Source organism: Seriola lalandi, unplaced genomic scaffold (assembly GCF_002814215.2).
Source record: "Seriola lalandi dorsalis isolate HSWRI2012SDOR001 ecotype SW California unplaced genomic scaffold, Sedor1 jcf7180002054416, whole genome shotgun sequence".
Taxonomy (NCBI): domain Eukaryota; kingdom Metazoa; phylum Chordata; class Actinopteri; order Carangiformes; family Carangidae; genus Seriola; species Seriola lalandi.
Window position 1 is genome coordinate 473,069 of NW_019524969.1, and position 16,311 is coordinate 489,379.

At 41.8% G+C, this 16,311-nt stretch overlaps 1 protein-coding gene across 1 annotated transcript in view; it reads left to right on the forward strand.

Annotated features, from left to right (window-relative positions):
• LOC111657864 (semaphorin-3F-like) overlaps window positions 1–14,658 on the forward strand; it is a 51,334-nt gene extending 36,676 nt beyond the window's left edge. The window contains exons 8-19 of the mRNA XM_023410198.2: window positions 858–977; window positions 2,834–2,973; window positions 4,536–4,650; window positions 9,210–9,279; window positions 10,099–10,243; window positions 10,396–10,618; window positions 10,890–10,978; window positions 11,133–11,174; window positions 11,326–11,483; window positions 11,648–11,715; window positions 11,854–11,987; window positions 12,125–14,658. Coding sequence (XP_023265966.1) covers window positions 858–977; window positions 2,834–2,973; window positions 4,536–4,650; window positions 9,210–9,279; window positions 10,099–10,243; window positions 10,396–10,618; window positions 10,890–10,978; window positions 11,133–11,174; window positions 11,326–11,483; window positions 11,648–11,715; window positions 11,854–11,987; window positions 12,125–12,553 — 1,733 coding nt within the window. The 3' untranslated portion in view covers window positions 12,554–14,658. The remainder of the gene's footprint in view (window positions 1–857; window positions 978–2,833; window positions 2,974–4,535; window positions 4,651–9,209; window positions 9,280–10,098; window positions 10,244–10,395; window positions 10,619–10,889; window positions 10,979–11,132; window positions 11,175–11,325; window positions 11,484–11,647; window positions 11,716–11,853; window positions 11,988–12,124) is intronic.
• The last annotated feature ends 1,653 nt before the right edge of the window (window positions 14,659–16,311 follow it).

Sequence of the window (16,311 nt, forward strand, 5' to 3'; positions counted from 1 at the left end):
GGGGGGGGTCGGACAAAGACTCTCTCTCATGTCAGCTCAGTTCCAGCTGACCCGAGCAAAACTGTAATACCAAGAAAATCAGCAACAGGTTTTCTTACACAATTGGCAGGGCAGAGACATACCACACTGACACAACAGAGGAAACTGGAATTTCCCTGGTTTAGGTGTTAGGAGATGTTGTTCTTCTTTCACACTACTATTGCACTCACTTACCTCCTCAAAATGTCACTTGTATAGACAGCAGGAAATCCTAAACTCTAGCTTTTTCTCATGCAAGGCAAATGGAGATCAGGAGGTTTCTGTCTATGCAGATGTCAGACGTGATAGCTTGGGGTCTGTGTCAAAATCTGAAGCTAAAAACTTTGCACTAGCAGGCCTGATGGTGATGCTGAACGGCTAGAATATCAGGCTTTCACTGCCCCCTCACCTATACGCCATGAATGCAGCTGACATGAAATTGGCTGTGGAAATCCAGCTGTCCTTTCAAATTACACTGATTGACCTAATGAGTGTGATATAATTATAATTACAGTGTAATTATGAGGTCACCCTTTTTAACCCAAATGTGCCATTTCTGACACAACTGAACTTGAACAACTCTCGAAGTTTGATGAGAGTTTGAAGTATGATGTATATCTGTCCTATCATCATGTGGAGTTAAAACTTTGAATGGCCACAGCCACTGTTCGTGCCATCAGTCTGATTTTGAGGAAACCCAGAGGGGTGACGCAACGTTTTAATAACCTTTCAATCAGACTCGGTCGACAACATGTTCTCTAATTTAACCATGAAATGGTTTTCATCCGACATGACTTCACCTCTGCAACACCTTTCCTTCTTTTCTCTGTGACTGACAGATGGAGAGCTCTATGCAGGAGTCTACATTGATTTCATGGGAACAGACTCTGCTATCTTTCGTACGCTGGGGAAGCAGACAGCCATGAGGACTGATCAGTACAACTCCAGATGGTTAAACGGTAATGGCTCAACTCACGGCTTGGTCTGCACCCAGCATTATTTCTTTCACTCACTCACTCACCTCTCTCCGCATCATTTTTAATTTATTCCTCAGCTCCTTAAGAACGTTTGCTTTAATGTCTCAGGAAACATCCACCACATGCAGCCTCCACACATTACCCAGCGTATCGTCCATTCCTAGGGTCTTCTTGGAATGAGATTGTTGATCTTTCCAGCCGGCTCCACATGACCCACTGATCATTTGACTCGAAGCATAAAATGCACTGCGCTAATTGCTGATTGCATGCCTGTGGAGTCTGAAGGCAAGGTCAGTAGTTTAGTAGCAGGGGGAAATTACTGAATGTCAATAATGACTCAGACTAGCCTCTGCTCTCCAATGAACCATGATTGTCACAGCACTATAAATGCTCGTCGGTTGCTTTTGGTTGATGTTGCTGAATCAATCACTCCCACCCCAACCCATCCACCCATTCCCCCACCCAAAAAAAAGGGTTGCTCGCTCCCAGATTTTCCTCTGACCCTGTTGCCCTGACAACAGTCCCCTGGTAGTGGTACACAGAATCGGGACACCTGAGTCCTGCTAATCAGCCATGTGGAATCTCTTTCCCCCTCCCCCCCATTACATGGTTTCTGGCTACCCTCCCTCCTTCTCCTCCTCCTCCTCTTGGTTTTGGTTTGTCCTCATTTGGGTCCCTGATTGGTCACAGTGGGGAGGGGCACCCTGTGTGTCCAGTGGTGACCCAGTAAGTCAGCCAGTGGGAGCGCACTGTGATGCCATATTGAGCGTTGTCACTAGGAAGAAATTAAGGGGTGCGTTTACAGGAGAACAATTAGAGCACTGTTCCAGGCTCCAGGCTAACAGTCTCTTTGTCAGAGTTTCTATGATGCCTGTGGCTGAATCCAAATCTTCATCCTTTAGACTTGCAGACTGAAGTCATACACACTGTGACTTGTTCACTGTCATCATGTCAAGTTTGTGAGGGCGTTAGGCCCAGAGAGGCAAAGATACACTATGTGCATGGATGTTTCCATCAATGTGAGTTCCCCTGCTATGTAATCCGTTTCAAAGTGGGTTTTTTTCCCGGGTCTACTCGTTCATCAACAGTTAAAGAACAGGTTCATATTTTTCATGTTTGTCTTAAAAAACAATATTCAGGTAGTCATATTTACAGTTTTTACTTGCTGTTCATACTGACTATCGAGAGATCCCTTCCTGCCACTAAGTGATGTAAGACAAGATCCACAGTCCTTGTTTTGTCCAAAAATATATATAGTTTAGCTAAAGATTGAGTATGTATCTTCCAAATTTACAGTATGCAAAATTCCCTGTTTGTGTTAATATTCCTTCAACTCAGCTCAGCAAAGAAATGCTGTGCAGAGACATGCAAAGGCATTTCAAACTAAATAGACTGTAACTTTGGAAGATATCCACTTGATTTGTCTTAATTCAGACTGTTGAAGCCGCATGTTAGCTTTAGCTTAACTTCAGGTCATCACAGTCAGTATGGACGGAAGGAGTGATTACAGCTACCGGAACGTGTTTCAGTGTGCATATGGGCATGTGAATTTTGTTTTAAGACAGACTTGGGAATCTTTTAAATAATTGATAAAAAAAGGATGACGGTTGATATGCACAGAGCATTAACTATTATATTATATTTCTTTAAATTAAATTTTTTCTTCTTCCTGGATGGATATTGTTATTCCTTACTTAAGCACAGTCAGATGTATATTGCTATAAATTGTAGTTAATATTTCAACCAAAGTCTGTGCCCCAAGCAGATGCTCTAGACGTCTGTGCTGCATGTGCTGCACAGCCAGTAATGCTCTCTCCGTCTTTCTTTCTTTTCTACAGATCCCACATTCATCCATGCACACCTCATCCCAGACAGTGCCGAGAAGAATGATGACAAGCTCTACTTTTTCTTCCGCGAGAAAGCCTCCGAGATGGGCCAGAGTCCCATGACCCAGTCCAGGATAGGGCGGATCTGCCTGGTGAGTTATCGCAACCAGTCAGCAAACCTCATGTTGATCGTCACCAGTGAAAGGTTTATATGTCTCCATAATGGTTAGTTACAGCCTGTTGCCTGTTTCTTCATCTCTTAGAGAACCCGAAAGAAAGTCCCCCATGATCACCAGTAATTGCTGAGCACGAAAACGTGACACACACCAACTACCAGTTAGAAAGCAAAATCTCTGCTGTTTGCCTCAACAGTTAGCTTTGTGAAGCATTCTGTTATTTTTGTTCCTCTGAATGAAATGTTTGAGCGGCAGAGTTTACTTTAGTCCACATCTGTGTACATGCACTGACATACATACAAAGCCAGAACCTTGTTTACTTAGTGATGTATTGCTGTGGCTTGGAGTGTTGTTTTTCACCAAAGACAGACGAATAATGACACGGTGTCCAAAACTTTCAAATCATCTCTACATGGACTTTAGAAAAATGTCTCTCAAGATGCTCCTGTGTTTGCTAAATGTATCCCTAAAGAATGTAATTTACAAGAAATATAGCCTATTAAACAAAGCAAAGAGTCTTCAGTCATGCTTGCAGCTCTGTGAGGCTGTATTTAGGCACAGCAGTGCTTTGAGCTAAATGCTTACATCAGCATGCTTACATGCATATAATGACAATGCAAGCCTGTTAGCGAAACAAAGTACAATGTTAGATCAAACTTTTTCGCAAGTCACCCTCTGAAGACCATGAATATCTCTACTCTCTACTAAATCTCAAAGTCTCAAATTTGTTGAGATATTACATAACCACGAACATCTGTCCAAGATCTGGTGCCAATCCAAATTAGATGAGATACTATGTCACTGAATAAGGAAAACTTTTGACCTGCTGGTGATGGATCAACAAAGTCATTAAAATTAATTCTCTTGGAAGCTTGAATATCTGTCACATATCTCATGGCAGTCCTGATAGGATAGTTAATTCTGAACATAAATGTCAACCCGCTGGTGGAGCTACATGAAAAGTCAGAGACAGTAGGCTTCATCCTCTAGGGACCACGAACGTCTGAACGAAAATTTCATGTTAATCCTAAAACGTTTCGACAGTCTGGACCAAAGTCCAGTGAACCGACCAACTGACATTGCCCTCCCTAAAGCCACGCCGCTTGCATGGCTATTAAGAGCAAAACAAAACATCTCCAAGTCTGGAAGAGAAAACATGCAACCCTTCTACCAAAGACCACAATACATTTTAAAAACAGATTTCTTCCCTATTCTATGTTACAGTAGATAAAGATAGACCCAAAATGTATTTCTTCCACCCATGCAAATCTTTTGGACTGTGTAATGTCTGTTGAGTTCCAGCCCATGAATCATTTTCCCAAGGCTTGAATCTCTACCTCAGTAGTAGATGTTGGCTGACCTCTCATGCAGATGGGCCAAGCTGAAACAGAGAGCTGATCTTTAGTCATAGAGGTCCAATAACAACAGACCCAGTGCAGTTAGTTTGGACGGTTGTTTTAAACAGCTGTTAGTCAGACGTTGGACGGACTCTTCCCGCTGAGGCGGATGGATGACTACTGTGTGTCTCCGCCTTACAGAATGACGACGGCGGGCACTGCTGTCTGGTCAACAAGTGGAGCACGTTTCTGAAGGCTCGACTCATCTGCTCTGTGCCTGGGGCCGACGGCATCGAGACACACTTTGATGAACTAAGTGAGTTTGAATCATTGTTTCCCTCTTTTAAAGTTCTCTCTCCATACCTGACCCTATCAGAGGATCTCTGATGCTTGCTTTCATCTCTGGGCATTATGCACCCCATCCCCTCGCCACGTGCGTCCGTCTTTTTGTCCATTTACGCTCCAGTCAGCATTTATAATCTAAAAGTTGGCACGTTTTTAAACTTTTTCTCACAAGAGACAAATTGCAAACACTTAATGTGATCGATCTATACAACTCAGGCAACGTATAATACATCTGCTTGGAGTTAGTATTATGCACATAATGAATACGTCTGTGCCCTGAAAAAAAACTTGGCAGAGGGAAAGTGAGAATTCTTACATGACCGTGTAACCACGACAATGTAAAACAAGGATCTCCAGATGGACGTCTTGTTGACAGATTCTGTATCAACAACTTTCTCATTTGCAGAGTTCTCTTCACGTTTGCTTTGCATACTTTCACCATGATGTTAATCCACATTAGATTTTGCTGCCGTGTGTAGGCCAACAGCTTACTGTGCTGTAGGGACACACACCCAGCAAACCAGCATCGAGCACGTCTCTGCTTATGTACAGCAATACTGGGAAGAAACCCAAGGAAGCTGCGGCTTTAGATTAAGGTATCACTGACTCATACATGTTAATCTTGACATGTATATTCCTTTGAACATTAACATGGCTCTTGTACAGTAGGCGCCATCCCAGAAAGGTGCTGTCCTTAAAGTAAGACTGTGATCGTTCTGCTTTCGAACACCATCAACATGTTTTACAGAGAATCTTTTTTTTTTTTTAAAGCAATAGACAGAAAAGCAAGTACACACACACACACACACACACACAATCAAAGTAATGAGCAGCCGGGATCAGTCTGACCCCCTGTGGATCTTCGCAGCCTGTCCATCACTCACATGACTGACAGGATTAAGGAGGGATTTGTAGTATCCTTGAAATTATAGTGACTGGTGGTATGAGCAGAGGATCTTTCACTACTTTTCTCCTTGTTTTTTTGCTGAATTTGAGGGGAAAAAATGTGCTCTCACTAGGAATTAAAAACTCAAATTCACACACATTTTCATGATACTTCAAAATTAATTATCTATCAAGTTTTAAGTCTTCTTTTTAAAAAGAAATAACATTAAAATCAACTCACAAAAAAAAGACTACCTTCTTTATGGGGAGAGTGTGGAGAGGGAAGTGGTTGAGCTGACAGATGTCACAAAACTAAATAGTTTGCATTAAATGAGTCCAACACTACCAGTTTACATTTCATGCCACAAAATGGGGAAAAAAAGAAGAATTTGAACTACACTGTAACTATGATTTGTAGCTGTTGTTATGAGACTATAATTATCTTAAAATTAACATAATGAAATGAAACATGGGGCTTACTGTGTATACAGGACCCTGACACAGCAAACCACACTCAAAGAACTAATGCAGACAAAGGCAGACTGATCAGATGCTTTTATTGCCTCAAACCTTCAGTACAGACGAAGGTCAGCAACATGCGCACACGTTTCTTTTTATTTGTCGGTTATAATTGTTTACATTCAGATCTTATCCATTTATTGTGATTGTATTAAATAATTCACCCGGTAATTGTGCATCAAACACAGCTGTGAGGTGAATGTATGATAACACCTCTTATTTATACTCTGATTCGGCTTTGTAAGTTGCAAATGTATGTTTTGCATTAAGAGCACTCAGTGTCAGTGACAGAGGAGCGCTCAGAGCTGCTGCACTTTGAGTCTGCACACATCGCAGCAGGTCATCTGTTGTCTCAGTGCAGATGAGCACTCGCGGTGAGGTCACTGTGAGTCCTGAGGTGCGGTGCGACATCCCACAGCTCTGTGGTCGCCCTTCCCACAACCACAGACAGTCTGCTAGAAATGTATTCTGTCTCCAGTCCTGCTGTGGTCCCGATGGAGGCACCGGCAGAGGCATCAGAGTGGTTGCATGAGGACTCGTGGGAGAGAGCGGAGTGCATTCGCATGGTGAAGCTGAGCCGAGGCTAACAGAGGAAAAAGCATTCAGTGTTTTACCCAGGGAGAGGAGGATTGTAAAGACAGAGGGGAAAGAGTCTGCCAGACAAAAACGAGAACCAATGTGTGGGCAATAAAGTTTTATTGCCTTTTCTGAAATGTAATTACGCAGTGAAACGTTGTTTTTTCATTGAGTTATTTTTTTATGTCATTGTAGCCCACAATTCCCAAAACCCTTTCATTCTTTATGAAGAAGTTTGTTGTTGGTTTTTGTTTGTTTTTTTTTTCTCTGTAATTATTCCAAGTGGACATTTCAACAGAATATTTTCGGTGCACATCTCTTAGAGAGCTTGACAGTCCTTCCTTCCATCCCGTGACTATTCACATCTTTCACCCTCTCTTTTGTTTTTACTTTTCACAGCACCTTACTTATCCCCAGTCTTTGTGTTCAGAGATGTTTCTCTGCTAATGTGACGCTGCGAGTGCTTCACAGACTCCGTCTGATCTGACACATCAGAAACAAAAGTTGCTGTGACGCAACTCGTTCCAGTTCTCGCCTGATTTATTTCTTTTCTCTTTCACTGCGCTCACTCTGTAGCCAGGAGGTCTGTCAAACTGGCGTCAGATGGGTTATGAATTTCTACTTTGTTTGCCAAAAGTTAATTTTTGCTTTAGTGTGCAGCCATTACCTGTCATGTTTGTACTTTGGCATGTAGGGAGATTTTTAAAACTAAAACTCCTGATCAAAAGGGAGTTTGTGGATTTTGCAGCTTTGCAGAGTCAGAAATGATGTTTTTAAATAAGCCAATGTCAATTTAAGCCTCCTGCCTGTTTATTTTGTGCGCACTTGATAACGCCAAGGGCACAAGGATCAACATTTCACCGTCAGTTCCAAGGGCATAATTGTGGCTTCGCGTTTAGTTCTTTGTCTTTTTCTCAAGTTCATTCAGGTGATATCTGAGAGATAAATATGAGAGGGCGGCTCTGCATTCTTACTGTGGTGTGTCATATTAAGAGCTTGACAGATAACCATGAAAAAGACCTCAGGTTATAAAGGAGAGGATACGATTCCATGCCTGTTCATTGTAATTGTTATTTTTCCAAGGACCTTTTGACTATTGATAATTGTTGTCCTAACTGTTCAAGGCCATTTGAGACAAGTGGTCTGAGCTCACTTCACTAGTTTCCCACTGATGCAAAGATATAAATGGACCTACGTGTTGAACTGAGGGTGAGGTGTTATTCTACTCAACCTGTCTACTCAAAATTTATTTCAGTTTTCTTCCTCATTGTTTTTCCTTGCACTTTTCTCTCATTAAGCCATCAGAGGATATGCAGGGTTCACAACTGCCTCAACCCCTACAGTCATCAGATGCATATGGCTCCTATTAAAGCCATGTTTCACCAGAGATCTCTATTTCACTTATATTCCCCGCTGAGACAGGGTAGTTTCAGCTGCGGAAGAGTTTGGGTTCAAGATCTCATTGAGGCTCTGGTAACCGCAATTCGCGAGGAAACTCTCCCTTAACTCCCCCTCGTAGGAAGCACAATAACATCTCTATATGTCACAATTACAGTTACTTTGGGTCGGAACCAGGTGGAATCTGGGAACTAATAAAGACTTTGATACAAGACGCAGACATTAATATTTACTTTTCTTTCACTGACCACTCATCATGTGATCGTTATTGTGCTTCTGAGGAAAAGTTGCCCTCTCATTATATTTAATATATTCACTCAAGTACAGTTTTTGAGGTACTATTTCTATTTTGTAGTATACTTCTTCTCCACTAACCAGAGGGAAATACTGTACTTTTTAGTCAACTACATTCATCTGACAGCTGCAGCTACTACGCAGATTGAGATTTTACATACAAACACACACTTGTTAAAGCGTTTGTAAGAATTTAACCAGTGGCTCTCAACCTGCTTTTCTTGGGACCCCTTACAAAAAAGCAGTGATTCTCTTGTCATGTGTGTCAGGTGTCTCTGGATTTCTCCTCTTAACTTCTCACATGGTTTCATTTAACTGTTTGAAGGCCAAAGATGTAAAATTCTCAATTTTATTTCACAAGAAGATCAGAGAAAAGTTATATGAACATTTTTATGCGGCAGAACTTTTCATCTTTCCTGCAACATGAATGTCAGATTTATGTTGTGACCCTTTGGACTATCCATCCATCCATCCATTATCTATACCGCTTATCCTTGTAGGGTCGCTGGGGGGCTGGAGCCAATCCCAGCTGACATTGGGTGAGGGTGGGGAACACCCTAGTCTGGGACTAAACGATCTAACTTTATACAAAGTTGTTCAAACTAGCCCCACTCCAACCAGCCACAACAGTAAAATGCTCAAACGTATGAACGAGCTTTTCGAACGACACATTTTGCGGATAATACTTACTTACTTTTATTTAAGTAAAATTTGGGATACCAGACTTTATCTTTTTAATGACTATATTTAAATTGTTTTATTGGTACTTTTATTTAAGTAAAGGATCTGAATACTTCTTCCACTGCTGCTTTTCCCGGTTTATTGCTGTGACTATAAATTCTTTTCTTTTTCTTCTAGGGGACGTCTACATCCAGCCAACTCAAGACACCAAGAATCCTGTCATCTACGGAGTCTTCTCAGTTTCCGGGTGAGTGACTGACAGCTTTCTCAAACTCTCTAACTTTCATGCAGTTTTGGAGGAAAGGTATAATTTGGTTTCCTCCTGCAGTTTTCTATTCTTTTCCACTCAGCCTGAAGGTGTCAGCTCTCTCTGATATTGAAATGCTGTGTTGCGCATGCATGGCCTTGTCAGATTCAGGCTACAAAGACAAGACAGAAAGTGAATCTGGAGCCCAGAGGGAGTCGCGCTCCTCTGAGAGACTGACTGAGCCTGTAGTTCCTCATAGGTCAGGTTTGATAGTAAGTTGTCATTCAACACATAGCATTAAAATTCAAGGCAAACAAGCAGACATGTAAATTGAAATTCTGACTGCGCACAAGCGGGGAGAGGTGCGCACTGAGTCATAATAAACATGTCTTGATTAATGTATTTGAGAAACAAATACTGGTATTGTTTCAATCCTGTCTTCAGGCATCACTCACATTTTAAACCCAGCTGATAAAAACATGTGGTGCTAATGATAGAGGCCCATGACAGGAGTTACAAACATAGTACACCCACCACACAGCAGCGAGAGCCTGAGCTCTGGCGATTCTCTGCAGTACGTGGGTGTTTGTATGTCAGTGTATCAGACAGCTTGACTCTAGTTGAGTTGGTTTGAGAGTGTGTTTGTGCGTCATAATGTTTCGGTGCGTTCCTGTAAGAGGCCGGCTGAGTACGTGGGAAGGAAGTAGATTCTACCAGCCGCAGAGAGCGCCCACAGTAATTATCTCAGGGAGTGAGTTAATCTGTATCCACTCGCTGCTGTCTCTCTGTGCTCACCCTTTTTCTCCTGCCCTCCTCCAGATCCGTCTTTAAAGGCTCGGCAGTGTGCGTTTACTCCATGGCCGACATCCGTATGGTCTTCAATGGGCCTTTTGCCCACAAGGAAGGGCCAAACTACCAGTGGGTGGCATACACTGGGAAGATTCCCTACCCACGACCTGGCACTGTGAGTTATAAACAATAAAAAATGATGAATACACCCTTTCTCACATCATAAAGAAAATTCTCTGTCATCATTTTTACAAGAACAAGTTTTTACTGCAAAAGGTAAATTGGTAAATTGCAGGTTTGACAGTTGCACTTCTTTATTGTCTGTAGTGTCCTGGAGGCACTTTCACCCCCAACATGAAATCCACAAAGGATTACCCAGATGAGGTTATCAACTTCATGAGAAACCACCCCACCATGTACAATCCTGTATACCCGGTGCACAAGCGCCCCCTGGTGGTCAGAACCAACGTGGACTATGAGTTCACCACAATTGCCGTGGACCAAGTGACAGCTGCTGACGGGAGCTACGAGGTGCTCTTCCTGGGAACAGGTCAGTGACATTATGGGATGACTGTCCAGTAATCCAGCAGTCATATCATTGTGTAGTCATCAAGTTTATATTATGTATAAATACTCTAGTGTTGGATCTGTATGTTGAGGTTCACGCACAAGTTGAGGATGTGTCTTTCCCTCTTTAACACAGATGGGTCAGACTGTGGGATCCCTCAAAGCTATTCTCAGTTTGAAATATTGATTTTATAAATATTAAGAAATTTCATGGGGTAAGCGAGTTAAAGGTGCTTCTCACTTCTGTTTTACAGATCGGGGGACGGTCCAGAAAGTGATAGTCCTGCCTAGAGACGACTTGCAGACAGAGGAGCTGGTCTTAGAGGAAGTGGAGGTCTTCAAGGTCAGTCACCCCATCTTATTCTGTTTATTCTCCCCCTCCGTCTGTCCCATTCTCCGTGTAAGTGTATGTTCTAATTGTTGCCTGAGATAATAATGATAATTTTTGATATTCACTGTCCGCTTATTTAAAGCTGTTTTTAACTGTATCTCTGCAGGTTCCCACACCAATTACCACCATGAAGATTTCATCCAAACGGGTGAGTTACCTGGAAACTGCTTGGATCAATAATTCAACTAAGAAGTATTCATAAATTACACCAAAACAGTCACATTATAGACAATATATAGAGTCAGTGTACACCTGAGTTCTGTTTTTATATCCTAACCTTTACATGTGTTTCACTATAGCAACAACTGTACGTAGGGTCAGTCTTGGGCGTGACCCACCTGGCTCTCCATCGCTGTGATGTGTACGGGGAGGCCTGCGCTGACTGCTGTCTGGCCAGAGACCCGTACTGCGCCTGGGACGGCAAATCCTGCTCAAGATACTCAGCCTCACAGAAGAGGTGAGGATCAAGATAGTGTAGACAGGCAGGCGCACCTTGGTACAGTGCAGTGTTTGGCATAGGAAATTTCTCTGTCCTGCGCATTGTTTTTAGCACATGTGACATTTTTTAAAATATGTGGAAGTTAAGCTTTTTATTTTCGTATGTTGATCTGACCCCTCTAGACGGAGCCGTCGACAGGATGTAAAGTACGGCAACCCAATCCGCCAATGCAGAGGTTATAATTCCAATGGTGAGTGTCCAGTTTGTCTATTATTTATTGGCTTGTTGTTCTTATTTGTTTCTTCCCTACCTCTATCTGTCTTCTTCACATATTTTATATATTTTCAAAGAAATACTACATAAAATATATTTGCATATTGTTTTATAGCAAACAAGAATACTCTGGAGGCAGTGCAGTATGGGGTGGAGGGAAGCACTACATTTCTGGAGTGCCAGGCCAGGTCTCCTCATGTGTCTCTGAAGTGGCACCTGCAGAAGGAAAACAGCGACAGGAGGAAAGAGGTGAGCAAAACTTTCACTGTGAAGCAATTAGCTGCCAGTTGTTCACTTTGCGAACACGTACATTGAATAGGTTCAGTGTTTTGGCTTTTGTTAAGTTTTTCAGACTGTCTTCTTTGCTGTCCTCCTGCTCTTTCCAGATCCGCTCAGAGGGCCGCATCCTGAAAACAGAACAGGGCCTCCTGATCCGCTCGCTGCAGTCCTCTGATAGCGGCATCTACCAGTGCACGTCCACAGAGAAGAACTTCAAACACACGCTGGTCAAACTGCAGCTCGTGGTCCTTTCCAGCCGCACAGTCAACAACGTGTTGGTGGAGACGGGCAGCCCGGCCCTGCCTCCGCTCCAGTCCAGCGCCTGGACTCCGAGCGCCGGCCAGTATAAGGACCTGCTGACCATTCTGAGTCAGCCGGAGATGGGCCTGATCAACCAGTACTGCCAGGATTACTGGCAGCTCGGAGAGGGCAACCTCGGGGACAACAAAGCCAAAAGCCTGAAGGAGCTGAAGGAACAGAAGAAGCCTCGCAACCGTCGGCATCATGATGAGCAAACAACTCCAGCTGAGACATGAGAAGCTTGACACACACCCCATCATCCTCAAACATCCCCTCCTGTCTACCTGTTCACACAACCTCCTAAACACTGCAACCCTCCATTTAGGGGAATGACTCCAGTCAAATGATAGAAAAATCTAATTATCGTAATGGACAAGACAGACATTGCAACCAAAAGCAACAACATCAAACAGTTTCTATGTAACTGTTAAAAAAAGTACACAATATTTATTGTAGGTTGTAAAAAGTAATTCTTTGTACCTATCTAGAAAACATGTTTTTTGTGAATAGGTAAATCGTGCAAATATTGTTGTTATTATAATATTATTGTTAGTGTTATTTGTTTATTACAATGTGTTATTATGTTGAGAATATCTTTATGTTTGGTGTTTTTGAGAAACAGCAACAATAACCCAGGACATTGGAAGTATCCACACATGGACAAGGACCGATGGACATGTGTTCAGAAACTGTTATAGGCGACCATGTTGGATCACATGACTGCTGGCAGTATTCAGTGTCTAAGCTGGAGGTCGAGTCAGGAAGTTGCTCAAGCTTCCTTAAACTCCTTCACCAGAACTCTACTGTATATCGGACAGTGTTCTTTTGTTTGTTTTTTTGTTTGTTTTTTACTGCGAGATACAAGCTTTTTGATGAAAAGATGAGGGCATTTCATGGGACATTCATGGATAGAAGAAATGCCCACAGACTGCAGCTGTGACAACTTGTCACGGTCATACAGTCACATGTGAATGAAAAGCCTCTGTGACGTCTCTCTCCTTTTACCGATGTGGTCCAGCCTGGCCTCGAGTAATGATGTTACATCCCTCGTCCCAAATTCTTCCAAAATCAGTTGCTGCCAAGTGTTTGTTTTTGTTTATATGTGAATATCACATCTCAATGTTGTATCCTTAACAAACGTGATCTTTGTGATAAGCTGTTTTATTTGGGGGAAAGGGTCTTTTAACGACACAAAAGCTGAAAATATAACATTGCCTTCTCTTTTCTCTCTTCAGAGATAAGAAATTCCAGCAGGCAGCTATATGTGAGTTTGTGACAGTTTGTGATAAAAAACTATTAGAGACAAAGCACCTTCTGTTGCCAAATTGGTGATCATGATAAACAGTAAATACTTCACATGTATCTGTGGCATATTTTGCAGTATATTCATATAAGAGAGAGCATGCAGTTTGTATGCTCAAAGGATTTTTTTTTAGCTCTAAATGAATCCAAAGTTTGCATTCCTACCAGTTTTATGCTAAATATTGGTTTCACAAAGTGAATATTGTGTTTGGCCACATAAGCAGTCTAAACTTCAGTTAGATTACAGTGACAAATGTGTTGTTTTTCAGTGCTTGAGGACTGGCCTGTTTTATTGGTGCTGTATTAACTGTTATCAGCTGGTTCACAACAGAGCTTTCAGTCTAGTGCAGTGCCATCCTGCTATCAACCATGCCACAGACTTCATATAAAACTGTTTGTACTGAGGAGCTTCCATACAGTAAAAAAAAAAAAGGTAAAAAAAAAAGAAAAAGACAAAAAAATGTCACAAGTACAACCACTAACAAGCTGATCACCGCCCCAACCTGAAGAGAAACCTGTACCACAATCTTCAGAAGGTGGCTTCTCATTGTGCATGGCATGTACAGTGTATGTATATGGTATTTGTCTAAAATGCTACGTTGCTGTGGATGTCAGTGAATGTCTTTCTCGTTGTGGGAATATGGAAATACTATCAGTGCAAGAAAGATGTGCTCACACCTTTTTAATGGTGTGAAATACTGAAGGTACAGAAAGGTCAGAGTGTGATTATAAATCCTCACTCTCTCTCGCTCTCTCTCCCTTTCTCTCTCTCTCTCTGTATGTCTCTTAGTCATTTTTTCTCTCTCCCCTCTCTCCTGTTTTCAGAAATGTGCAAAAATAATTTGCATATATTTCAAACATGTGCATCTATTTTATTTTCTCTGTCTGGCGGACTTTGCTCTGGGTCATTGAGGTAAAGTAATGTATGATATAATGCACAGTTGATGTTATTGTAATGACTTGTAAAAAAATTACTTCTATCTTTTCTTCCTCATCAATGTTGCCGACTAATAAATTAAAGCTCTATATTTTATAATAACACACGTTCTCTTCTGTTTGACAATGGTGGGCACACAGTCTCCAGGATTTGTTGTGTCTATGTATTGTAATGCATCGATTTCAGTGCTTGTTGTGTTGTGATGCATTCAGATCCTTTACTTAGTAGTAATACCACACTGTGAAGTACTCCAAGTACAATCATTCACACTAGTGTAGTACAAGTACTACACTAGTGTGAATGATTTACTGTTACATATTAGGGCTGTCACGATATCAGATTTTCACTACACAATTGTCATGGCAAAAAGAACTTGCGATATATTATAATAATAATAATAACTAACAATAATGTAAAAATCATCTTTAACTTGGTGTATTATGCGTTTTGTTTTGTTTTTTTTAAACGAATTGGACTCAAATATGGATGATGGATGGATGTAGATATACAGTTGTGTGAAAAAGTATTTGCCCCCTTACTGATTTCTTATGTTTTTGCATGTTTGTCACACTTAAATGTTTCAGATCATCAAACAAATTTAAATATTAGACAGAGACAACACAAGTAAACACAAAATGCAGTTTTTAAATGAAGGTTTTTATTATTAAGGGGAAAAAAATCCAAACCTACATGGCCCTGTGTGAAAAAGTGATTGGCCGCGCCAGCTGAGTTCAATTTCTCTAGCCACACCCAGGCCTGATTACTGCCACACCTGTTCTCAATCAAGAAATCACTTAAATAGGACCTGCCTGACAAAGTGAAGTAGCCCAAAAGATCCTCAAAAGCTAGACATCATGCTGCGATCCACAGAAATTCAGGAACAAATGAGAAACAAAGTAATTGAGATCTATCAGTCTGGAAAAGGTTACGAAGCCATTTCTAAAGCTTTGGGACTCCAGCGAACCACAGTGAGAGCCATTATCCACAAATGACGAAAACATGGAACAGTGGTGGACCTTCCCAGGAGTGGCGGGCCGACCAAAATTACCCCAAGAACGCAGCGACGACTCATCCAAGAGGTCACAAAAGACCCCAGAACAACATCCAAAGAACTGCAGGCCTCACTTGCCTCAATTAATGTCAGTGTTCATGACTCCACCATAAGAAAGAGACTGGGCAAAAATGGCCTGCATGGCAGAGTTCCAAGACAAAAACCACATCTGAGCAAAAACAAAATAAAGGCTCGTCTCAGTTTTGCCAGAAAATATCTTGATGATCCCCAAGACTTTTGGAGAAAATACTCTGTGGACTGACGAGACAAAAGTTGAACTTTTTGGAAGGTGTATGTAACATTTCAGAAAAGGAACATCATACCAACAGTAAAATATGGTGGTGGTAGTGTGATGGTCTGGGGCTGTTTTGCTGCTTCAGGACCTGGAAGACTTGCTGTGGTAAACGGAACCATGAATTCTGCTGTCTACCAAAAAATCCTGAAGGAGAATGTCCGGCCATCCGTTCGTGACCTCAAGCTGAAGTGCACTTGGGTTCTGCAGCAGGACAATGATCCAAAACACACCACCAAGTCCACCTCTGAATGGCTTAAGAAAAACAAAATGAAGACTTTGGCGTGGCCTAGTCAAAGTCCCGACCTGAATCCGATTGAGATGCTGTGGCATGAACTTAAAAAGGCGGTTCATGCTCGAAAACCCTCCAATGTGGTGGAATTACAACAATTCTGCAAAGATGAGTGGGCTA